At 44.4% G+C, this 24,938-nt stretch overlaps 1 protein-coding gene across 2 annotated transcripts; it reads right to left on the bottom strand.

The window, feature by feature from the left end:
* Nucleotides 1-2,676: 2,676 nt before the first annotated feature.
* LOC129844041 (NACHT, LRR and PYD domains-containing protein 5-like) lies at nt 2,677-24,105 on the bottom strand. Of its 2 annotated transcripts, XM_055912420.1 has the most exons (19): nt 23,954-24,105; nt 18,749-18,919; nt 16,254-16,432; nt 14,176-16,003; nt 13,919-14,092; nt 13,469-13,642; nt 13,216-13,389; nt 12,873-13,046; nt 12,190-12,236; nt 11,504-12,053; nt 10,613-10,992; nt 8,491-8,528; nt 7,644-7,708; nt 7,297-7,511; nt 6,854-7,110; nt 6,568-6,696; nt 6,259-6,391; nt 6,144-6,173; nt 2,677-3,757 (listed from the first exon to the last, which is right to left on the bottom strand). In XM_055912420.1, exons 2-19 carry the CDS (start codon nt 18,865-18,867, stop codon nt 3,423-3,425), a joined length of 5,001 nt encoding a protein of 1,666 aa, XP_055768395.1. In that variant the 5' UTR covers nt 18,868-18,919; nt 23,954-24,105; the 3' UTR covers nt 2,677-3,422. The 2 variants fall into 2 exon arrangements, with proteins under 2 accessions (XP_055768395.1, XP_055768396.1); XM_055912421.1 differs by lacking the exon at nt 18,749-18,919.
* Nucleotides 24,106-24,938: the final 833 nt, after the last annotated feature.

The raw sequence follows: 24,938 nt of genomic DNA, 5'->3' as shown, positions 1-24,938 counted from the left end.
GACTCCCCCTCATCTCCTCCAATAGGGTGTCATTTCAGATGGTAGTCCTAGACTCCCCCTCATCTCCTCCAATAGGGTGTCATTTCAGATGGTAATCCTAGACTCCCCCTCATCTCCAATAGGGTGTCATTTCAGATGGTAATCCTAGACTCCCCTCATCTCCTCCAATAGGGTGTCATTTCAGATGGTAATCCTAGACTCCCCCTCATCTCCTCCAATAGGGTGTCATTTCAGATGGTAATCCTAGACTCCCCCTCCTCTCCTCCAATAGGGTGTCATTTCAGATGGTAATCCTAGACTCCCCTCATCTCCTCCAATAGGATGTCATTTCAGATGGTAATCCTAGACTCCCCCTCATCTCTGCACACTAGACTGTCACCTCTAAACCAGAGACAATCACACAAACTGTCTGGCTGTACTCTATGGTCGTACCCTCAATTGGCACCTTATATAGTGTACTACTTCCCCCACAGCTCAAATCAAAGTTTATTTGTCACGTGCGCCGAATATAACAGTGAAATGCTTACTTACAGGCTCGAACCAATAGTGCAAAAAAAGGTGTTAGATGAACAATAGGTAAGTAAAGAAATAAAACAACAGTAAAAAGACAGGCTATAAAAGTAGCAAAGCTATAAAAGTAGCGAGGCTACATACAGACACCGGTTGGTCAGGCTGATTGAGGTAGTATGTACATGTAGGTTTGGTTAAAGTGACCATGCATATATGATGAACAGAGAGTAGCTGTAGCGTAAAAGAGGGGGTGGTGGGTGGCGGGACACAATACAGATAGCCTGGTTAGCCAATGTGCTGAAGCACTGGTTGGTCGGGCCAATTGAGCAAGTATGTACATGAACGTATAGTTAAGTGACAATGCATATATGACAAACAGAGTAGCAGCAGAGCACAATTGGTTGGACGCCCGTAAAACTGCTGCCATTTCTTCCTGTGCCATTTTGGCTCTGGTCTAAAGTAGTGCACTTCATAGGGAACAGGGTACCAGTTGGGATTAGAGCCTATTTGTATGGACCCGTATGCTACACACATGGACATGGGGCCGGTTTCCTGTATCCATGGTTTGTAGTGTCAGCCTAGCGACCGTTGCCTAGCGACAGATGATCAGCGACGCAGAAGGAACAGAACTGATTGTTTTTCTTCACCCTTGTTGTTTTGTTTACCTGTTCTGTGACAAGGGGCTGTGGATGTTTTTGTGTTACTGCTCTCTGTGTGTGTGTGTGTGTGTGTGCCTCGTTTTGAATGTGTGTGTATCAGAAGAACGCTAACAGGCTTCCCAGCTAACCGGTGGTGAACAGACAGAAGCGTGGTGGAATAATACTCACCTGAGTTATAGGCTGAGTCCTAAATGGTTCCCTGTGTAGTGCGCTACCTTTGACCAGTAATACACTAGATAGTGACTAGGGGACCATTTGGAAGTCGCACCAAGCTACACTCCTCATGACCCTCGTTGCTGCTCAAACACTAAAGGCTGGGTTTTTGTTAGTCTTTAATCGCTGGTATCTATCTCTTTTCTCCACTAGTAGCTCTCTTCTTCACTGGTAGCTCTCACTCTCTTCTTCACTGGTAGCTCTCGCTCTCTTCTTCACTGGTATCTCTCGCTCTCTTCTTCACTGGTAGCTCTCTTCATCACTGGTCGCTCTCTTCTCCACTGGTCGCTCTCTTCTCCACTGGTAGCTCTCTTCTCCACTGGTAGCTCTCTTCTCCACTGGTAGCTCTCTTCTCCACTGGTAGCTCTCTTCTCCACTGGTAGCTCTCGCTCTCTTCTCCACTGGTAGCTCTCTTCTCCACTGGTAGCTCTCTTCTCCACTGGTAGCTCTCTTCATCACTGGTAGCTCTCTTCTCCCCTGGTAGCTCTCTTCTCCCCTGGTAGCTCTCTTCTCCCCTGGTAGCTCTCTTCTCCACTGGTAGCTCTCTTCTCCCCTGGTAGCTCTCTTCTCCCCTGGTAGCTCTCTTCTCCACTGGTAGCTCTCTTCTCCACTGGTAGCTCTCTTCTCCCCTGGTAGCTCTCCCTACTTTTAACCTACTTCTGTCATTTCTCAATCTCTTTTTACTGTTAAACACTCAGCCTTGAGTCTGTCCCAAATGGTATTCTATTCCCTATGTAGTGCACTACTTTAGACCAGGACCCAGTATAGGGAGTAGGATGCCATTTTGGACAGCTTTGGCTGATCAGTAAAGGTGGAGGGTCATGCTCAGGGGGTTACCATGGAGATAGAGGAATATGTCGAATTAAAACAGGACGGCCAACCTACTACTGGCCGTGCAGGATTTTGCTCCAGCCCTGCTCTAACACCTGATTTTACTAATCAGAACATTGACTGGCAGAATGAGGTGTATTAGAGCAGGGCTGAAGCAAAAGCCTGCAGACTCAGTAGCTCTCTGGGAGGAGGGTTGATATCACCAAGAGCACTTTAGGTTCATACGGCATAAACTAGCTTTCTGATTGGTTACCTCACATATAAAGCAAGTTTAATGCCATAAGCAGATTTCCTGTGTGTGTAGTTTAACTGTTATCTCAGTCCATGATTGGATCTTGGTCACCCCTTTTATATTCTTTGTATAGTATTTCTGAACAGGTGTGTTATGATCCTTGCAGACGTGTGGATGAATGATCACGTAACGTGTGTGTGTGTGTGTATATGACGCATATGGACAGTAAACTACCCAGAAACAAACATTTATTGACAAAGAATTACAGATCAGGGGTGGATTTATTAGTCACCCACCGTAGCATAACGTTTTGCAACAACAACAAAAAAGCGTTTATTTTGGACAAATTCAGTTTGGTTGAGTAGGAGTCCTGACTGATCTAGGATCAGGTCTGTTTCCTAGGGAATACACCCCATGGTGTTGATCTAGGATCAGGTCTGTTTCCTAGGGAATACACCCCATGGTGTTGAGTAGGAGTGTTACTGTCCATTCTACCATTAGGTTGGTACCCCAACACTGTTACTATCCATTCTACCATTAGGTTGGTACCCCAACACTGTTACTATCCATTCTACCATTAGGTTGGTACCCCAACACTGTTACTATCCATTCTACCATTAGGTTGGTACCCCAACACTGTTACTATCCATTCTACCATTAGGTTGGTACCCCAACACTGTTACTATCCATTCTACCATTAGGATGGTACCCCAACACTGTTACTATCCATTATACCATTAGGATGGTACCCCAACACTGTTACTGTCCATTCTACCATTAGGTTGGGACCCCAACACTGTTACTATCCATTCTACCATTAGGTTGGTACCCCAACACTGTTACTATCCATTCTACCATTAGGTTGGTACCCCAACACTGTTACTATCCATTCTACCATTAGGATGGTACCCCAACACTGTTACTATCCATTCTACCATTAGGTTGGTACCCCAACACTGTTACTATCCATTCTACCATTAGGTTGGTACCCCAACACTGTTGATCTGAAGCTGTGAACAAAGATAAGGGTCCAGCTCCCCAAGAAGGTTGATCATCCTGGAACACGACTCAGTTCCTTTTCTCAACACCATGTCGATGATGTCACGTGCCTTCTCTGCCCTCTCAGCGATCACCTTCACTGACTCCATTTCCTCCTGGTTGATGACTGTGTGTTGCCGGAGTCCGTCCAGCAGTTCATTCAGGACAGGTCCTGATACTCGTTTCACAAACTCTGTCCGTACAGAAAGCAGCTGGTGCTCTGCAGAACCAGTCAGACTGCTCTCAGCCGGACCCCCTGCCCCCGATACAGCACCTGAGAGAGTCAGGTTACAAAATAACGACATTTGTACATTTTACGACCTGCATCAGTGAACGTATTTAAGGCCTGTTTCACAGACATAGAAAAACAGTCTGGGGCATTCAGAACCAGGCTAATCTACATAAAGTCCTGGAGGAGATGTCATTGGGTCATTCAGAACCAGGCTAATCTACATCAAGTCCTGGAGGAGATGTCATTGGGTCATTCAGAACCAGGCTAATCTACATCAAGTCCTGGAGGAGATGTCATTGGGTCATTCAGAACCAGGCTAATTTACATCAAGTCCTGGAGGAGATGTCATTGGGTCATTCAGAACCAGGCTAATCTACATCAAGTCCTGGAGGAGATGTCATTGGGTCATTCAGAACCAGGCTGATCTACATCAAGTCCTGCAGGAGATGTCATTGGGTCATTCAGAACCAAGCTAATTTACATCAAGTCCTGGAGGAGATGTCATTGGGTCATTCAGAACCAGGCTAATCTACATCAAGTCCTGGAGATGTCATTGGGTCATTCAGAACCAAGCTAATTTACATCAAGTCTTGGAGGAGATGTCATTGGGTCATTCAGAACCAGGCTGATCTACATCAAGTCCTGGAGGAGATGTCATTGGGTCATTCAGAACCAGGCTAATCTACATCAAGTCCTGGAGGAGATGTCATTGGGTCATTCAGAACCAGGCTAATCTACATCAAGTCCTGGAGGAGATGTCATTGGGTCATTCAGAACCAGGCTAATCTACATCAAGTCCTGGAGGAGATGTCATTGGGTCATTCAGAACCAGGCTAATCTACATCAAGTGCTGGAGGAGATGTCATTGGGTCATTCAGAACCAGGCTAATCTACATCAAGTCCTGGAGGAGATGTCATTGGGTCATTCAGAACCAGGCTAATCTACATCAAGTCCTGGAGGAGATGTCATTGGGTCATTCAGAACCAGGCTAATCTACATCAAGTCCTGGAGGAGATGTCATTGGGTCATTCAGAACCAGGCTAATCTACATCAAGTCCTGGAGGAGATGTCATTGGGTCATTCAGAACCAGGCTAATCTACATCAAGTCCTGAAGGAGATGTCATTGGGTCATTCTGAATCAGGATAATCTACATCAAGTCCTGGAGATGTCATTGGGTCATTCAGAACCAGGCTAATCTACATCAAGTCCTGGAGGAGATGTCATTGGGTCATTCAGAACCAGGCTAATCTACATCAAGTCCTGGAGGAGATGTCATTGGGTCATTCAGAACCAGGCTAATCTACATCAAGTCCTGGAGGAGATGTCATTGTTCTTGACTTCAGCCTTTTATGAATCAGGACTAGTCCAGGTCTTACAGTAAACCATGTTGACTGGCCCTCATGCCATTGGTTTTTACAGTGCATTCAGAAACTATTCAGACCCCTTGCCTTTTCCCACATTTTGTTACGTTACAGCCTTATTCTAAAATAGATTAAGTGTTTTTCCCTCATCAATCTACATACACAATACCCCATAATGACAAATTGAAAACAGGTTTTTAGACATGTTTACAAATGTATTAAAAATAATAAACATATGTAAGTATTCAGACCAGTTGCATCCTGTTTCCATTGATCATCCTTGATGTTTCTACAACTTGATTGGAGTCCACCTGTGGTCAATTCAATTGATTGGAAATGTTTGGAAAGGAACACACCTGTCTATATAAGGTCCCACAGTTGACAGTGCATGTCAGAGCAAAAACCAAGCCATGAGGTCGAAGGAATTGTCCGTAGAGCCCCGAGATAGGATTGTGTCGAGGCCCAGATCTGGGGAAGGGTACCGAAACATTTCTGCTGCATTGAAGGTCCCCAAGAACACAGTGGCCTCCATCATTCTGAAATGGAAGAAGTTTGGAACCACAAAACCTCTTCCTGGCCGCACGGCCAAACTGAGAAATCAGGGGGAGAAGGGCCTCGGTCAGGGAGGTGACCAAGAACGCGATGGTCACTCTGACAGAGCTCCAGAGTTACTCTGTGGAGATGGGACAACCATCTCTGCAGCACTCCACCAATCAGGCCTTTATGGAAGATGGACCCCACTCCTCAGTAAAAGGCACATGACAGCCTGCTTAGAGTTTGCCAAATGGCACCTAAAATGTTTTGTTATCTGGTTTGATGAAACCAAGATTGAACTCTTTGGGCCTGAATGCCAACCTGGCACCTTCCCTATGGTGAAGCATGGTGGTGGCAGCATCATGCTGTGGGGATGTTTTTCAGCGGCAGGGACTGGGAGACTAGTCAGGATTGAGGGAAAGATGAACGGAGAAAAGTACAGAGATCCTTGATGAAAACCTTCTCCAGAGTGCTCAGGAGTCAACGGGTCTGAATACTTTCTGAATGCACTGTAACTCATGTTTACTTACTTGTTGAACGGGTGTCAGTGATGTACTCATCTGTAAGATAAACAACATGAGGTTATATCACTCTACATAGCATCTGGTACTAAAGTACAAAGTGATGATTGACATAGGCTCCTACCTTTTGGTACATTTTCTTTCCATACTGTCCTCTCATCATCACTGAATAACTCCATCTCAATGTCAATCCCTGTCATTTTCACAACCGCCTTGAAAAAGCTTGGTGTGGTGTCTCTTTGTATGAAATGAATCTTCTGGAGAGAGAGAGAGAGAGATTGCTTTGGTAATGTAAACTTATGTTTCCCATGCCAATAAAGCCATTTGAATTTAATTGAGAGCGAGAAGGCAACAGCGAGAGAGAGACCGAGAGATCAATGGATAGAACTGACTTAAATGTCATATTCATGTTCTTATTCTACTGAAACTGTACCTGTGGATTGATGGAGGTAGAACAGGGAATGTTCAGTCTGATGGAACTATATAGTTTGAAGGACTGCTCTGGTCTTGTGATGGGAAACCTTTTAGACCCTTGAAACTTTGACTCCTGTTGTTCCACAGCCTGCGAAACGAGGCATGGAATACCCAGCCAGTCAATGTATAGTCTTATTCAAACATTATTCAGAACACTAGCAACACACTTATCTTCATTAAATGAGTGTCAGCATAAACTGCACCACTGGTTAGCTAAGGTCATCTCTATAATAATGGTCCCTCACCTGTATTTGGCCGGGGTTCCAGGGGAACAGGTATAGGCGAGAAATTAGTGTTTCCTTCATCACTGTCAGATAGAGCATCAGCTCACAGTGGACGTCTACGTTCCAAGACAGTAATCTCAGTATCAGAGAGATAGCTGAGAACTTGGGATGGAGAATCTTAGCATGGAATCTGTTGACCTCATGCACTTCCTCTAAAGACACTCCATGTTCCTCTACATGAAGAATCTTCATCTCATTCCTCAGGGAAGGGTTGTTCCCTGAACAACACAATACAAAGGAGAGAAAGACAAATATTGTATTATTCATCCAACTAAAACACAAAGAATATGCAGTACCAGATCACAGTAAACTCAAACTCCCAGAATAGTACATTCATTAATTCAGGAAGTGAAACAAAGTTACATGGAAATGTCTTTCTGAATACTATTTCTATATGGTTTTACCTAAACAGACAAAGTGTGGCAGATGAACTTCCTCCAGTTCACCTAACTCCATAGTGATGTCCAGCAATGGACCACCTTGTGTGTACTGCATGTCTTTCAGAAGTTGACTGTAGGGATCCCAGTTCCTGAAGTGATACTTCAGAATGACATCTCTCTCACACAGCCAGCGGAGCCCAGACACTGTGCACTCATAACTCCCTTTGGGTGTCCTGTGTCTGAGGGCAACAACAAGATATGGGAGAGAGGGTCAATGGTCAAATGGAGAGGTTGGATTAGAAGACTATTCCCAAAGGTAATGGGGAAATACACTAGCAGGTGGAATGAAATGTTAAAAGTAGTTATTTTACCTGAACATTGTCACTCCCTGGACAGTGGAAGTCAAGGGTTCAATCTGAAGCCAGTGTGTGGAGTCCTGAACAAGGACAAGCATGTCAGTAATACATATGGGGCCTGTTTCCTGGACACAGATTGAGTCTAGTGCTGGACTAAAAAGCATGCTCAATGGAAGTTTCAATAGAAAGTTCTTTAAGGTCCAGGACTAGGCTTAATCTATGTCCGGGAAACCGACCCATTAAATAAACAGTCATTTATCTAATGTATTTATTCAATATTACATGGAATGCTGGTGATTTATCAATTAAACTGTCTAATGACAAAATATGACAGCAGCTAAAATCCTGCATGCCTACAAGCAGAACACAGGACTGTCTATATCCCAGTATGAATGGTTGGTCAGTACACACCTGGCTTTGAGACTCCTGCTGTTTTCAACTCTCTAGAGACAGCAGGAGCGGTAGAGATACTCTGAATGATCGGTTATGAAAAGCCAACTGACATTTACTCCTGAGGTGCTGACCTGTTGCACCCTCGACAACCACTGTGATTATTATTATTTGACCCTGCTGGTCATCTATGAACACTTGAACATCTTGGCCATGTTCTGTTATAATCGCCACCCGGCACAGCCAGAAGAGGACTGGCCACCCCTCATAGCCTGGTTCCTCTCTAGGTTTCTTCCTAGGTTCTGGCCTTTCTAGGGAGTTTTTCCTAGCCACCGTGCTTCTACACCTGCATTGCTTGCTGTTTGGGGTTTTAGGCTGGGTTTCTGTACAGCACTTTGAGATATCAGCTGATGTAAGAAGGGCTTTATAAATACATTTGATTTGATGTAAAATAATTGACATTATGACTTACCTCAACATGGTCACAAGTCTTACAGCTCTGAGGAATCACTGAAGTCAAAAGTAGTTGTTATTTAAAATGGCCAATCTTATTGTAATACAAATTATTGTAAGTGAGCAACAGTGTCAATGGCCACACATTAACATACCCTAATCTGACATTAGTGTTATATTAATGAATGTTTGTGGAAGCAGGAAACAACATCGTTCTGGTCCATGTTTTGTTAATGTTGAGGGTCTGATTTCTGCTAGATCCTAGGATGAGAGCTTAAAGGTAGAGTCAGCTAAATGATGATGTGGGAGCAGCGCCACAGATATTGTGATGAGCAAGATGCCTGACTTCTCTCTCACACAGTATCTGTCCATGTGCAAGGGTTCTCTTCACTCTCTTACAACGTGGTAACCACGGAAACAAAACAGTGGTCTAGCCTTGCGCTCCAACGCTCTTAGTTGTTGCAGAAATTGACCCACTATACGGACTTGTTCGCGGACCTGTTAATGGTGGGTCACGACGTGTCAGAGTAAATTTATAATTATTTCATTAATTACTGGAATTGATTCGGCCAAGTGCATCTGCGCTCTCTGTTCAGTTTGGCAGCTATTCGTGAGTAGGAGAGGGAGATGCCCGTGTGCTTCGCGGTTCACCGGATATTTTTTCTGCGGTTTTCTTGAAGATAACTCCGCGACACATCTCTGTCGTTCAGCAGCAGATGATGCCCTGTCAGCCACTGACTTGTCATTCCCACTCAACATCACTCGCCGCTGTCATCAAATGGACTCATGCTAGCCACAAGTTCTGACTGAGCTCAATTGTCATAAAACGCAAATACAGGGATGAGTTTCTCTCTCTTTAATACAAACGTTGAGAAATAACGAGGAGCGCCCTCGGTGTGTTTTGTGCGGGGAAGTGCTTGACGTTAGTAATGAGTCTCAAAACGAACAAATTAATAAAACGACACGTCCTGACCAAACATCCACAGCATGATGGTAAACCCAGTGACTTCTTTCAGAACAGGGCAGAATGCTTCGACGGTGGAAAACTAAGTCAGCTAGCAAGACATTGTTGTCATTTTATAACAGGTGATGATAAGCAGAGATAAGGGAGTACTAACTCTCATAGTAGTAGATGTGAGTTTCTCTTTCAAACAATCCCCTGGCCTTGTACACAGCTAATAGCTAAAATTAGCCAAAGCAAGCTAGCTAGTTACTGATGGTGCAACCCTTAGTAACAGTACAGATTAATATTTAAAAAAAATATTATCAGGCCTACTGTACATCTATCTTACTGTAGAAATGATTGTTGAAAACTAGTCTTGGTTGGAACTGTTGCTGTTTAAATACAAGTAATAATTAGTATTCTGAACTGGAATAAACTGAAGCAAGATGATTTTTGAGGCAAACACTCACCTACAGCAGGAAGCGGTCTCCTGCCTGACTGAGAAAGCAGTAGATATTCTGATCCAGTTTGGCTCCACATACATACGTGAGTCTGGGTTCTCAACTCTGACATACTTAAAAAACAAGTACAGAAACAGTCTCAAGGCTGAGTATGACCTCAGGGTTGCACTGTTAAACACTGAGCCCAGAACAGACCTGCTTGTTGAAAACTTCAACCAGACACACACCTCTCATTAGGACTGTGTGTGTTTTCTAGTCTACATCTGTGTGATGTGATCAATCAGTTTATTCCAATTAAGAATGAAAATTATTTATTGTATTTTAGCAGCAACAGTTCCAACCTAGACAGATGTGTAAGAATGTTTTTAATGGGGGAAAATGAACATGAATACATATTTATATGGGTATTTCATTTCATTGTTATTTGTTTTTGTCTATATTACATTTGTTTTAGGCATAAGGGCAATGAAATGTTCTGATATTTACATATAGTTGCATATTTTCCTGAGCTTGGGTCCCAGAAAAACACAACATCTGTAATTTGTGTCCCAGGCTGAAAAAGTTTAAGAACCCCTGCACTATGTTGTTTACTTTGTGCATCTACATCATAAATCGCTGACTCTACCTTTAAGTTTGTTTTGACCAAATAGATCATGATTGTGTTCCTTGTCTGGGACTCAAGTATAATGAACGCTTTAATCATAGTTTGATTTAAAAACAATGATCAGTTAACTCACATTTCTCAGGTCCAGGCTTGACACAACACTCTCCACCATGGTCTCTGGTGTCCTCAGGTCCAGGCTTGATCCAACACTCTCCACCATGGTCTCTGGTGTCCTCAGGTCCAGGCTTGATCCAACACTCTCCACCATGGTCTCTGGTGTCCTCAGGTCCAGGCTTGACACAACACTCTCCACCATGGTCTCTGGTGTCCTCAGGTCCAGACTTGATCCAACACTCTCCATCATGGTCTCTGGTGTCCTCAGGTCCAGGCTTGATCCAACACTCTCCACCATGGTCTCTGGTGTCCTCAGGTCCAGGCTTGATCCAACACTCTCCACCATGGTCTCTGGTGTCCTCAGGTCCAGGCTTGATCCAACACTCTCCACCATGGTCTCTGGTGTTCTCAGGTCCAGACTTGATCCAACTCTCTCCACCGTGGTCTCTGGTGTCCTCAGGTCCAGGCCTGATCCAACACTCTCCATCATGGTCTCTGGTGTTCTCAGGTCCAGGCTTGATCCAACTCTCTCCACCATGGTCTCTGGTGTCCTCAGGTCCAGGCTTGATCCAACTCTCTCCATCATGGTCTCTGGTGTTGGTAAAGCAGAAGGATAGACTGTGATTAAACTAAATACAACTTATAAAGGCTTGATATAACATACATACAGTCTTCATAAGCAGTACAAAGGGTGTATAAAGGGTGACAGAACAACTCCCTATGTAGGGTGTATTGCCTAAATGTGACATAACCCACTATGTCACCATCCATAAAGTCAATACTGATGGTGACATTTAACTAGGCACAGTCTAACTAGGTCCAACAGAACACATTAAAACACACCATTACTAGTCTAATTATATCAATGATTCCAGAGGAAAATAAATGATAAAACATTGCTATGACTCACCTCTGAATGTGTTGGTCATCTATCTGACACAGGGTCACTGAGGAGGAGTAAACCTTAAACCCAGGATAGAGGGGTTCAGTGAATGTGGTGTGTTCTGTGTAAAGGTGTGTCAGTGTCCCAGAGGAGGACACACTATAGAAGGTCAAAGTACCAGCTGGCCAGTCCAGATACACTCCAACTCTGTTAGAATCAGGACGAGGGATGGATCTCCTACTGACTCCAGCATGGAAAAATGTAGAACCACTATAAGAGCAGACTAAACACCAGGACTCCCTATTGGATCCAATCCTACTGTCATCCTCATCTCCCTTCCTCTTCAGTCCTTCGTACACCAAACCAATGTCAGCCATGTCACCACCCCTCTCCACCTCCCAGTAATAACGACATCCAGATAAGCCTTCTCTGCAGAGAACTTGGGGATATGCGTCAAATCTGTCTGGATGGTCTTCATAATGCTGCTCCTCTTCCACCCGTGTCACCTTCCTGTTCCCCTCAGACAGTATCAGGTTTGGGTTTGCTGTATCTGGGTCCAGGGTGAGATGACAGGCATCTGTAGACAAAAGGAGAGTTTAATCAAACCACATCTTCATATAAAATGTTGTTTTGTAGGAACAGAACAAGTATTGATTAGTTACTATGTTACTATAGTTCTGAATATGCAGTTAATTAGGATTAAAGAGACTTACATTTCCTCAGCCCTGATTTCAGCCTGCACTCTCCACCATGATCCACACTGTAGGAGAAACAGGTTATTGACTGACAAAGACCTAATAAAGCAGTCCACATTTAAACCATATTGTTGTGTTCTGGTGCACTATCCAAGTTCATTACTAGAGACATACAGGTATTCTATCCTACCTACTGCATACAGAACGGAGTACAATTCATTACTAGAGACATACAGGTATTCTATCCTACCTACTGCATACAGAACGGAGTACAATTCATTACTAGAGACATACAGGTATTCTATCCTACCTACTGCATACAGAACAGAGTACAATTCATTACTAGAGACATACAGGTATTCTATCCTACCTACTGCATACAGAACGGAGTACAATTCATTACTAGAGACATACAGGTATTCTATCCTACCTACTGCATACAGAACAGAGTACAATTCATTACTAGAGACATACAGGTATTCTATCCTACCTACTGCATACAGAACGGAGTACAATTCCAACAGGATATCAGAGATGCAGAAGAAGAGTATTCATGTGGTGATGATGTATGCTGTGTTGGAGTGCTCAGCCTGCTGAGTAAACTTCCCCTTAATTCTACCATCATGTCCTCATGTTACTGACCCTACTACACATGACACAACCGCTGCTCACACTATATTAGGACATCTATTCTGACTTACTTCAGCTTCAACAGTTTATATGTGGGATCCACCAGAGCAGCTGAAAGCAGTCCTCCTGCAGAGTCTCCTGGGTGATTGTAGCTCAGGTCCAGCTCTTTCAGGTGTGAGGGGTTTGACCTCAGAGCTGAAGACAGAGCAGCACAGCCCTCCTCTGTGACCAGACAGCCAGACAGCCTACAGAGAGACACACAACAGCTGTCTAGGTTGGTGTACTGGTGTCAATCATCTTGTAGGACACCCGTACATTTTGTCCATGACACAAACATTGTCATGAAGCATCAGATGTTCAGAGTATTTGTTTTACTAAACTCAGTACTGACCTGACTGAAACAGCTGTACTTACCCCAGTGTGTGTAGTTTACAGTCTGGATCCTCCAGTCCAGCAGACAGCAGTGTAACTCCTGAGTCCTGCAGGTCATTGTTTCTCAGCTCCAGTTGTTTCAGTTGTGAGTTGGGTGAACTCAGGACTGAGGCCAGATCTGAACAGCAACCCTCTGTCAGACCACACTGACCCAGACTAGAGGGCAGAAGAGCACATGATTAACACATGTTTAAAACATCCACATAATAACTCACACTGAAGATATTTAACTCACACTAGTGTCTGTATGTTGCAGAGTGGGCTGGTTAGTCCAACACAGAGCAGCTCCACTCCTCTGTCTCCCAGGTCATTGTAGCTGAGGTCCAGGTCTCTCAGGGGGAAGTTTGGTGTCTGCAGAGCTGAGGCCAGAGTCTCACATGATTTATATGTGACTTTACAGCCATGAAGTCTGGAGAGAGGAGATATGTTGATACACTGTTAAATATGCAAAGCTTTAAGAATAATGAGATGCATTAAGACAATAACAGAAGGTCATGATTAACCAATGTTGAAAACATACTAACTCACTCAAGATATTTAACCTTAGTTTCATATATTTATCACATCGCATGTATGTTTCTGCACATTTACCAAGATGTTCAAATAATGTTAAAAACATAACACATAATTCCTATAAATATATGACCACTAAAAAGACAGTGGATACTGAAGATAGTGAGCTCACTCTAGTGTCTGTATGTTGCAGAGTGGGCTGGTTAGTCCAACACAGAGCAGCTCCACTCCTCTGTCTCTCAGGTCATTGTAGCTGAGGTCCAGTTCTCTCAGGGGGGAGTTTGGTGTCTGCAGAGCTGAGGCCAGAGTCTCACACGATTTATATGTGAGTTCACAGCCATCCAGTCTGGAGAGAGGAGATAATCTGTTAGATATACAAATCCTTCAGAATAATGATACTGTAAACATCAACTCAATAACAGAACTTACAGTGCTCTCTTGCAGGTTTTCACGACTGGCAGCAACCTCTGATAACCTTCCTCTGATGTGTTGTATGTCTTCAGGTCAAACTCCTCCAGCACCTCCTCTGACATCAGTAACAGGTAGGCCAGGGCTGAACATTGGTCAGGTTTTAGTATTGTTTCTGAAAGAGTTCCTGATCGAAGCGAGGTCTGCATGTCTTCAACTAGAGAGTTGGAACCAAGTTCATTCAGACAGTGGAACAAGTTGATGATCCTTTCTGGTGAGGATTCCTCCACGATCTTGTCTGAAAGGTACCTGACTGTTCTCTCAACTGTTTCCTCATTGGTCTGTGTTATACTTCCTGTCTGTGTCAGAAGGCCTCGTAACAGATTCTGATTGGACTCCAGTGAGAGACCCAGAAGGAAGCGGAGGAACAGGTCCAGGTGTCCATTCTCACTCTTCAAGGCCTGGTCCACTGCGCTCCTGTGTAAGTCAGACAACTGGATTGACTCCTCCTCTTCATCATCCTTCTCCTCCTCATCTTCTTCATCATCACTAGTGGGGGAGAAAACATTTTCCTTCTTGTCCAGACATGATTCTAAAGCATGCACTGCTGCTAGAAACTCCTGAATGCTCAGATGCACAAAGCTGTAGACCTTGTCTTGGTACAGCCCAGATTCTTCTTTAAAGATCTCTGTACACAACGCTGAGTACTCTGATGCCTCTGTGACATCAAGGCCACACTCTCTCAGGTCCTCCTCATAGAAGATCAGGTTGCCCTTCTGCAGCTGTTGGAAAGCCAGCTTTGCCAGTTTCAGGATCATCTCTTTGTCTGACTGAGACAGTTCCTTTGGGTTTGTCTCTGTGGCTTTGTTGTACTTCCTGTTCTTCACAATGATTTGGATGAGTATGAAGTGTGAGTACATCTGGGTCAGAGTTTTGGGGACTTCATCCTTCCATGCCTCTTTCAGTATCATCTCAAGGACAGTGGCTGATATCCAACAGAAGACTGGCATGTGGCACATGATGTGGAGGCTCCTTGATGTCTTCATGTGTTTGATGATATCATTGGCAAGATTCTGATCTATGATTTTCTTCCTGAAGTACTCCTCCTTCTGTGGATCATTGAACCCTCGTACCTCTGTCACCCGGTTAATACAATCAGGAGGGATCTGATTGGCTGCTGCAGGTCGTGTGGTTATCCAGAGGAGAGCAGAGGGAAGCAGATTCCCCTCGATGAGGTTTGTCAGCAGCACGTCCACTGAGGTTGGGTTCGTGACATCACAGCACTTCTCCTTGTTTTTGAAGTCTAGAGGAAGTCGAGACTCATCCAGACCATCAAAAATGAAAACAGTTTTGGTTTCACCATCTTCAATGCTGTCAATCTCTTTCAGCTCTGGGAAGTAGTGGGAAAGAAGTTGCATCAGACTGTATTGGTCCTTTTTCAGGTTCAGATCACGGAAAGGAAGAGGAAACATGAAATGAACGTCCTGATTTGCTTTTCCCTCTGCCCAGTCAAGGATGACCTTCTGCACAGAGACTGTTTTTCCAATGCCAGCGATTCCTTTTGTCAGCACAGTTCTGATAGGTTTGTCTTGTCCAGGTAAAGGCTTGAAGATGTCGTTGCATTTGATTGGTGTCTCTTGTGTGGTTTGTTTCTTGGATGCCATCTCTATCTGTCTCACCTCATGTTCATTATTGAGCCCTCCACTTCCACCCTCTGTGATGTAGAGCTCTGTGTAGATGTCCTTGAACAGACTTTGGTTTCCATGGTGTCCAATTCCTTCAGATATGTGTTGATACTTGTGTTTCAGTTTAGCCTTAATGTCTTGTTGGACTGTCAGCAGAGTTTGACCTGTAGGAAAACAATGAGAGTTGAGACTCATAAGTTTATGTGTGTGCATGCATGTGTGTGTGCATGCATGTGTGTGTGTGTGTGTGTGTGTGTGTGTGTGTGTGTGTGTGTGTGTGTGTGTGTGTGTGTGTGTGTGTGTGTGTGTGTGTGTGTGTGTGTGTGTGTGTGTGTGTGTGTGTGTGTGTGTGTGTGTGTGTGTGTGTGTGTGTGTGAACCCTTCTTTGTAATATTGTATGAAACACAGTCTTACTTCTTCTGTCCAGAAGGTTGTGTGTGATCTTTAATGCATCCTCACTGTCCAAACTCTCCACTTCCTTATTGTCATCTGGTAATGGTTCCTGGCTGAAAGTAGGTGGATTACCCATTGACTGATTACTCTTCATTGATTGCAGGCTGGGTGTAGGTAACTCTGCTCTGGGCTTCTGGTCACTGAACAAAACAGGGAGACAGATCACCTCATCAATCTCATCAATACCTCATCTACTTCATTTTAACAACTGTATAGTGGAACTTCTAGAAGTCCTGATGTTTATTTAAAAAACTACAGTCTGCAATTGGTAAATCCAGAAAATCACATTGTATGATTTTTAAGTAATTCATTTGCATTTTATTGCATGACATAAGTATTTGAAAACCTACCAACCAGTAAGAATTCCGGCTCTCACAGACCTGTTAGTTTTTCTTTAAGAAGCCCTCCTGTTCTCCACTCATTACCTGTATTAACCGCACCTGTTTGAACTCGTTACCTGTATAAAAGACGCCTGTCCACACACTCAATCAAACAGACTCCAACCTCTCCACAATGGCCAAGAACAGAGAGCTGTGTAAGGACATCAGGGATAAAATTGTAGTCCTGCACAAGGCTGGGATGGGCTACAGGACAATAGGCAAGCAGCTTGGTGAGAAGGCAACAACTGTTGGGGCAATTATTAGAAAATGTAAGTAGTTCAAGATGACGGTCAATCACCCTCGGTCTGGGGCTCCATGCAAGATCTCACCTCGTGGGGCATCAATGATCATGAGGAAGGTGAGGGATCAGCCCAGAACTACATGGCAGGACCTGGTCAATGACCTTAAGAGAGCTGGGACCACAGTCTCAAAGAAAACCATTAGTAACACACTATGCCGTCATGGATTAAAATCCTGCAGCGTATGCAAGGTCCCCCTGCTCAAGCCAGCGCATGGCCCGTCTGAAGTTTGCCAATGACCATCTGGATGATCCAGAGGAGGAATGGGAGAAGGTCATGTGGTCTGATGAGACAAAAATAGAGCTTTTTGGTCTAAACTCCACTCGCCGTGTTTGGAAGAAGAAGAAGGATGAGTACAACCCCAAGAACACCATCCCAACCGTGAAGCATGGAGGTGGAAACATCATTCTTTGGGGATGCTTTTCTGCAAAGGGGACAGGACGACTGCACTGTATTGAGGGGAGGATGGATGGGGCCATGTATCGCGAGATCTTGGCCAACAACCTCCTTCCCTCAGTAAGAGCATTGAAGATGGGTCGTGGCTTGGTCAAACCATCAGTAGAGTTCAAAATGCCATGGAACCACATTTACTTGAAGATGTTATTTATTACAGGGGAATTTAACCACATTTACTTATATATTTTTATTTGCTACAGGGGAATTTAACCACATTTACTTGTAGATTTATTTGGTAAAGGGAAATTAACCACAACAGTTATTTTGATGTGCACTATGTCATCACACACAGCTTTTTAATCTGCAACAAGTCAATTTGATGGAACCACATCCCTGGTGGGAAAATATGCATATTCTTCTTTTACTGATTTTAGAATATTGACATTAAAACGTGTCGCCAGTTGGATAGACACCTAGCTTGTTTTACCAGTTGGATAGACACCTAGCTTGTGTTACTGGTTGGATAGACACCTAGCTTGTGTCGCCAGTTGGATGTGTTACCAGTTGGATAGACACCTAGCTTGTGTTACCAGTTGGATGTGTTACCAGTTGGATAGACACCTAGCTTGTGTCGCCAGTTGGATGTGTTACCAGTTGGATAGACACCTAGCTTGTGTTACCAGTTGGATAGAAACCTAGCTTGTGTCGCCAGTTGGATAGACACCTAGCTTGTGTTACTGGTTGGATAGACACCTAGCTTGTGTTACCAGTTGGATAGAAACCTAGCTTGTGTCGCCAGTTGGATAGACACCTAGCTTGTGTTACCAGTTGGATAGACACCTAGCTTGTGTTACCAGTTGGATAGACACCTAGCTTGTGTTACTGGTTGGATAGACACCTAGCTTGTGTTACCAGTTGGATAGACACCTAGCTTGTGTTACCAGTTGGATAGACACCTAGCTTGTGTTACCAGTTGGACAGAAACCTAGCTTGTGTTACCTGTTGGATAGACACCTAGCTTGTGTTACCAGTTGGATAGACACCTAGCTTGTGTTACCAGTCGGATAGACACCTAGCTTGTGTTACCAGTTGGATAGACGCCTAGCTTGTGTTACCAGTTGGATAGACGCCTAGCTTGTGTTACCAGTTGGACAGAAACCTAGCTTGTGTTACCAGTTGGATAGAAACCTAGCTTGTGTTACCAGTTGGATAGAAACCTAGCTTGTGTTACCAGTTGGATAGAAACCTAGCTTGTGTTTGCAGTTGGTCCTAGGATTTTTAACTTAAAGATATAGGCCTACATGTTATGTAATTTGGAAACACTTCTCTTAACATTTGTTGTATATCTTTAAAATAACTATATGTACAATTTATCGCTTACCTCTTAGAACTGGTGTCTTGAGGCAGACTCTTTTTAGAGGGTGTGGCCCCCTCCTCTCGGTCAGAATACTTCCTCTTAGAGGCAGTGCCTCTCTTCTCGCTCTCCCCAGAGAGACTCATTTCAGAGGCAGTGGTCCCCTCCTATCTCTCCCCACAGAGACTCATCAGCTATCTGGATTTGGGTGAATGAGAAATGGGGAGGCTAAGGACAAGTTGCTATCGGGAGGGGTGCAGGGCTGTGGACTGGGGTTGGGGTAGCCAGGTGGAAAGCATGGCCAGCCGTAGAAAAATGCTTATTGAAATTCTCAATTATCACAGATTTATCGGTGGTGACAGTGTTTCCTAGCTTCAGTGCTGTGGACAGCTGGGAGGAGGTGCTCTTATTCTCCATGGACTTCAGTGTCCCAGAACTTCTTGTAGTTTGTGCTACAGGATGCAAATTTCTGTTTGAAAAAGCTAGCTTTTGCTTTCCTAACTGCCTGTGTATATTGGTTCCTAACTTCCCTGAAAAGTTGCATATCGCGGGGGCTATTCGATGCTAATAGAGTACGCCACAGGATGTTTTTGTGCTGGTCAAGGGCAGTCAGGTCTGGAGTAAACCAAGGGCTATCTGTTCGTGGTTCTACATTTTTTTGAATGGGGCATGCTTATTTAAGATGGTGAGGAAAGCACTTTTAAAGAATAACCAGGCATCCTCTACTGACGGAATGAGATCAATGTCCTTCCAGGATACCCGGGCCAGGTCGATTAGAAAGGCCTGCTCGCTGGAGCGTTTGACAGTGATGAGGGGTGGTCGTTTGACCGCAGACCCATTACGGACACAGGCAATGAGGTACCGACAGAGATGGCCACTTCGCTTCGCGTTCCTAGGAAACTATGCAGTATTTTGTTTTTATGTGTGTTATTTCTTACATTGTTACCTTAGGTAATCTTAGGTTTTATTACACACAGTCGGGGAGGAACTATTGGATATAAGAGCAACGTCAACTCACCAACATTACGACCAGGAATACGACTTTCCCCAAGCGGATCCTCTGTTTGGCCTACCACCCAGGACAATGGATTGGATCCCTGCCGGCGACCCAAAACAATAACGCCGTAGAAGGAGCAGACGGAGCTGTCTTCTGGTCAGGCTCCGTAGACGAACACATCGCGCACCGCTCCCGAGCATACTACTCGCCAATGTCCAGTCTCTTGACAACAAGGTAGACGAAATCCGTGCAAGGGTAGCCTTCCAGAGAGACAGAGACTGTAACGTTCTTTGTTTCACGGAAACATGGCTCACTTGAGACACGCTTTCGGAGTCGGTACAGCCACCTGGTTTCTTCACGCATTGCGCCGACAGAAACAAGCGTCTTTCTGGTAAGAAGAAGGGCGGGGGTGTATGCCTTATGATTAACGAGACGTGGTGTGATCATAACAACATACAGGAACTCAAGTCCTTCTGTTCACCTGACTTAGAATTCCTCACAATCAAATGCCGACTGCATTATCTACCTAGAAAATTCTCTTCGATTAAATTCACAGCCGCAAATATCCCCCCCAAGCAGATACATCGATTGCCCTGAACAAACTTTATTTGACTCAATATGAACTGGAAACCACATATCCTGAGGCTGCATTTATTGTAGCTGGGGATTTTAACAAGGCTAATCTGAAAACAAGGCTCGCTAAATTCTGTCAGCATATCGATTGCGCTACCAGGGCTGGCAAAACCCTGGATCATTGTTATTCTAACTTCTGCGACGCATATAAGGGCCTCCCCCGCCCTCCTTTCCGAAAAGCTGACCACGACTCCATTTTGTTGCTTCCAGCCTATAGACAGAAACTAAAACAGGAAGCGCCCGTGCTCAGGTCTGTTCAACGCTGGTCCGACCAATCGGATTCCACGCTTCAAGATTGCTTCGATCACGTGGATTGGGATATGTTCCGCATTGCGGCGAACAACAACATTGACGAATACGCTGATTCTGTGAGTGAGTTTATGAGCAAGTGTATCGGTGATGTCATACCCACAGCAACTATTAAAACATTCCCAAACCAGAAACCGTGGATTGATGGCAGCATTCGCGAGAAACTGAAAGTGAGAACCACTGCTTTTAATCAGGGCAAGGTGACCGGAAACATGACCGAATAAAAACAGTGTAGTTATTCCCTCCGCAACGCAATCAAACAAGAGTCAAAGTAGAGTCGCAATTCAACGGCTCAGACACGAGAGGTATGTGGCAGGGTCTACAGCCAATCACGGATTACAAAAAGAAAACCAGCCCCGTCGCGGACCAGGATGTCTTGCTCCCAGACAGACTAAATAACTTTTTAGCTCGCTTTGAGGACAATACAGTGCCGCTCACACAGCACGCTACCAAAACCTACGGGCTCTCCTTCACTGCAGCCGACGTGAGCAAAACATTTAAACGTGTCAACCCTCGCAAGGCTGCAGGCCCAGACGGCATCCCCAGCCGCATCCTCAGAGCATGCACAGACCAGCTGGCTGGTATGTTTACGGACATATTCAATCAATTCTTATCCAAGTCTGCTGTCCCCACATGCTTCAAGAGGGCCACCATTGTTCCTGTTCCCAAGAAAGGTAAGGTAACGGAGCTAAATGACTACTGCCCCGTAGCACTCACTTCCATCATCATGATGTGCTTTGAGAGACTAGTCAAGGACCATATCACCTCCACCCTAGACCCACTCCAATTTGATTACCGACCCAATAGGTCCACAGATGACGCAATCGCACTGCACTAACCTATCTGGACAAGAGAAATACCTATGTGAGAATGCTGTTCATCGACTACAGCTCAGCATTTAACACCATAGTACCCTCCAAATTCGTCAGGGAACAGGGAGTACAGGAGAGGGCTGAGAACGCACCTTTTGTGGGGTCCCAGTGTTGAGGATCAGCGGGGTGGAGATTTTGTTACCTACCCTCACCACCTGGGGGCGACCCTGGGTCTCGACCCCGCCCTGTGCAACTGGGTCCTGGACTTCCTGACGGGCCGCCCCCAGGTGGTGAGGGTAGGTAACAAAATCTCCACCTCGCTGATCCTCAACACTGGGACCCCACAAGGGTGCGTTCTCAGCCCTCTCCTGTGCTCCCTGTTCATCCACGACTGCGTGGCCATGCACGCCTCCAACTCAATCATCAAGTTTGCAGACGACACTACAGTGGTAGGCTTGATTACCAACAACGACGAGGCGGCCTACAGGGAGGAGGTGAGGGCCCTCGGAGTATGGTGTCAGAAAAATAGCCTCACACTCAACGTCAACAAAACAAAGGAGATGATCGTGGACTTCAGTAAACAGCAGAGGGAGCACCCCCCTATCCACATCGACGGGACAGTAGTGGAGAGGGTAGAAAGTTAAGTTCCTCGGCGTACACATCACGGACAAACTGAAATGGTCCAACCACACAGACAGCGTGGAGAAGAAGGCGCAGCAGCGCCTCTTCAACCTCAGGAGGCTGAAGAAATTTGGCTTGTCAACAAAAACACTCACAAACCTTTACAGATGCACAATCGAGAGCATCCTGTCGGGCTGTATCAACGCCTGGTACGGCAACTGCTCCGCCCACACCTGTAAGGCTCTCCAGAGGGTAGTGAGGTCTGCACAACGCATCACCGGGGGAAAACTACCTGCCCTCCAGGACACCTACAGCACCCGATGACACAGGAAGGCCATATAGATCATCAAGGACAACAACCACCCAAGACACTGCCTGTTCACCCCGCTATCATCCAGAAGGCGAGGTCAGTACAGGTGCATCAAAGCGGGGACCGAGAGACTGAAAAACAGCTTCTATCTCTAGGCCATCAGACTGTTAAACAGCCATCACTAACATTGAGTGGCTGCTGCCAACATACTGACTCAACTCCAGCCACTTTAATAATGGAAAAATTGATGTAATAAATGTATCACTAGCCACTTTAAACAATGCCACTTCCTATAATGTTTACATACCCTACATTACTCATCTCATATGTACATACTGTACTCTATACCATCTACTGCATCTTGCCATCTTGATGTAATGTATCACTAGCCACTTTAATCAATGCACTTTTATATGTTTACATATCCTACATTACTCATCTCATATGTATATACTGTACTCTATACCATCCACTGCATCTTGCCTATGCCGTTCTATACCATCACTCATTCATGTTTTTTTAATGTACATATTGTTATTCATTCCTTTACACTTGTGCGTATTAGGTAATTGTTGTGAAAATGTTAGGGTATTACTCGTTGCATATTACTGCATTGTCGGAACTAGAAGCACAAGCATTTCGCTACACTCGCATTAACATCTGGTAACCATGTGTATGTGACAAATAAAATTTGATTTGATCGCTGAGATCGTGGTTGAAGACAGCAGAGGTGTATTTGGAGGGCAGATTGGTTAGGATGATATCTATGAAGGTGCCCGTGTTTACGGATTTGGGGTTGTACCTGGTAGGTTCATTGATAATTTGTGTGAGATTGAGGGCATCAAATTTAGATTGTAGGATGGCCGGGGTGTTAAGCATGTCCCGGTTTGGTCACCTAACAGCACAAGCTCTGAAGATAGATGGGGGGATATCAATTCACATATGGTGTCCAGGGCACAGCTGGGGGCAGGAGGAGGTCTATAGCAAGCGGCAACAGTGAGAGGCTTGTTTCTGGAAAGGTGGATTTTTAAAAGTAGAAGCTCAAATTGTTTGGTCACAGACCTGGATAGTTTGACAGAACTCTGCCGGCTAACTCCGCCCCCTTTGGCAGTTCTATTTTGTCGGAAAATAGTTAAGGACGGAAACTTCAGGCTTGGCTGAGTTGTGATTACGGAGAACGCACGATTCTCGGCCTTCGCCTCTCCGGAGTCCGTACGGGAGATGCAGCGACGAGGCAAGACTAACTACCAATTGGATGCCACGAAATGTTGAGGAAAAAAATGGGTGCATTTTTTTATTTTATTTAAATAAATTATAATCACGATCATGTGCAGTCAATCGCCCATATAATATAACATTGACTAGGCTCATCAATATGAATCAGCATCAATGTAAGGAAGCCAAAAAATATCATTATTAAAAGTTGAAATCACTAATGTAATAATATAATAATTCTGCGGATGTCTTACCCCCTAAATCACCTTTCTCTGCGATGGCCTAACTTCTCCAAAACACGTTTCTACATAACATTGTAAAAGAAAGCTACAAACCTCAGAAACATTTTTTCTTCGACCGATGATGTCCATTTATTCATCTACTTCCTTATAAATGTACTTCCTGTTTCAACACAGTGGGCGGGTTCAACACGTATTAGTTTATATTATATATCCATATTTATGTCATGTAAAGTCTCCATACACTTCATGTAAGTATTCAGTCCATATAATATGTGTAATATTCATATGTGTAAACATACTGAATTATAATTGGATGCATTTTACCGCCGTATCATACTGTGGTATGATTGGTTAAGACCACCCAGATGGTTAGGTCATGGTCAGTTGATCATGGTTGGAGATACGTGAACATGCCAGTTGTAGCTAGCTAATAAAGAGCTACGTTAAGAAATATCCTGTAGTACTGCATTTTATTATTTTGTACAAAGCGTGCAAAACAAGACAATATGCATTTCTGGTAAAAGTGGATTTATATTTTATTTCGGGATTTGATTGAGTGATGTTTTGCAGTGCTACCAGGAGAGGGCAGTGTGACACAACAGCCAGGTTCGGCAGAAGGACGCTAGACGGTCATATCTGTGTTGTTATGGTAACATGATAGGATGGGTAACCAACGATATACAATGATTCTGCAAACCCCCCAAAAATATTGATTATAATATATAGCATATGAAGTTACAAATATACTATTTATAATGTGAAGTTACAGTGAACTAATCACACGCACACACACACACACACACACACACACACACACACACACACACACACACACACACACACACACACACACACACACACACACACACCAGACCGACACACATTCACAGAAACACACACACATAAATGCATTCCATTCATCGAAAATTAATTTGACAGGGATACTGCATATCAATCAACATTTCCGTAAATGTGACAGATTTAGCCAGCTAGCTAAACTTATTTTTGCCCCCCTAACACTTACACACCTGATTCTACCAATCAAAAGGCTTGATGAAGAGTTCATTAGTAGAATCAG

Source organism: Salvelinus fontinalis, unplaced genomic scaffold, assembly GCF_029448725.1.
Source record: "Salvelinus fontinalis isolate EN_2023a unplaced genomic scaffold, ASM2944872v1 scaffold_0168, whole genome shotgun sequence".
NCBI lineage: Eukaryota > Metazoa > Chordata > Actinopteri > Salmoniformes > Salmonidae > Salvelinus > Salvelinus fontinalis.
Note: the sequence above shows the minus strand (reverse complement) of the source record. Positions and strands in the feature narration are given on the sequence as shown.

Excerpts from the sequence above, each read along its gene's own strand:
- LOC129844041 (XM_055912420.1), bottom strand. The coding sequence starts at position 18,867 with ATGAGTCTCTCTGGGGAGAGCGAGAAGAGAGGCACTGCCTCTAAGAGG. Across the intron at positions 6,392-6,567 it reads CTACCTCCATCAATCCACAG|AAGATTCATTTCATACAAAG; the intron begins GTACAGTTTCAG and ends CTCTCTCTCCAG. Across the intron at positions 3,758-6,143 it reads CACTGACACCCGTTCAACAA|GTGCTGTATCGGGGGCAGGG; the intron begins GTAAGTAAACAT and ends TGACTCTCTCAG.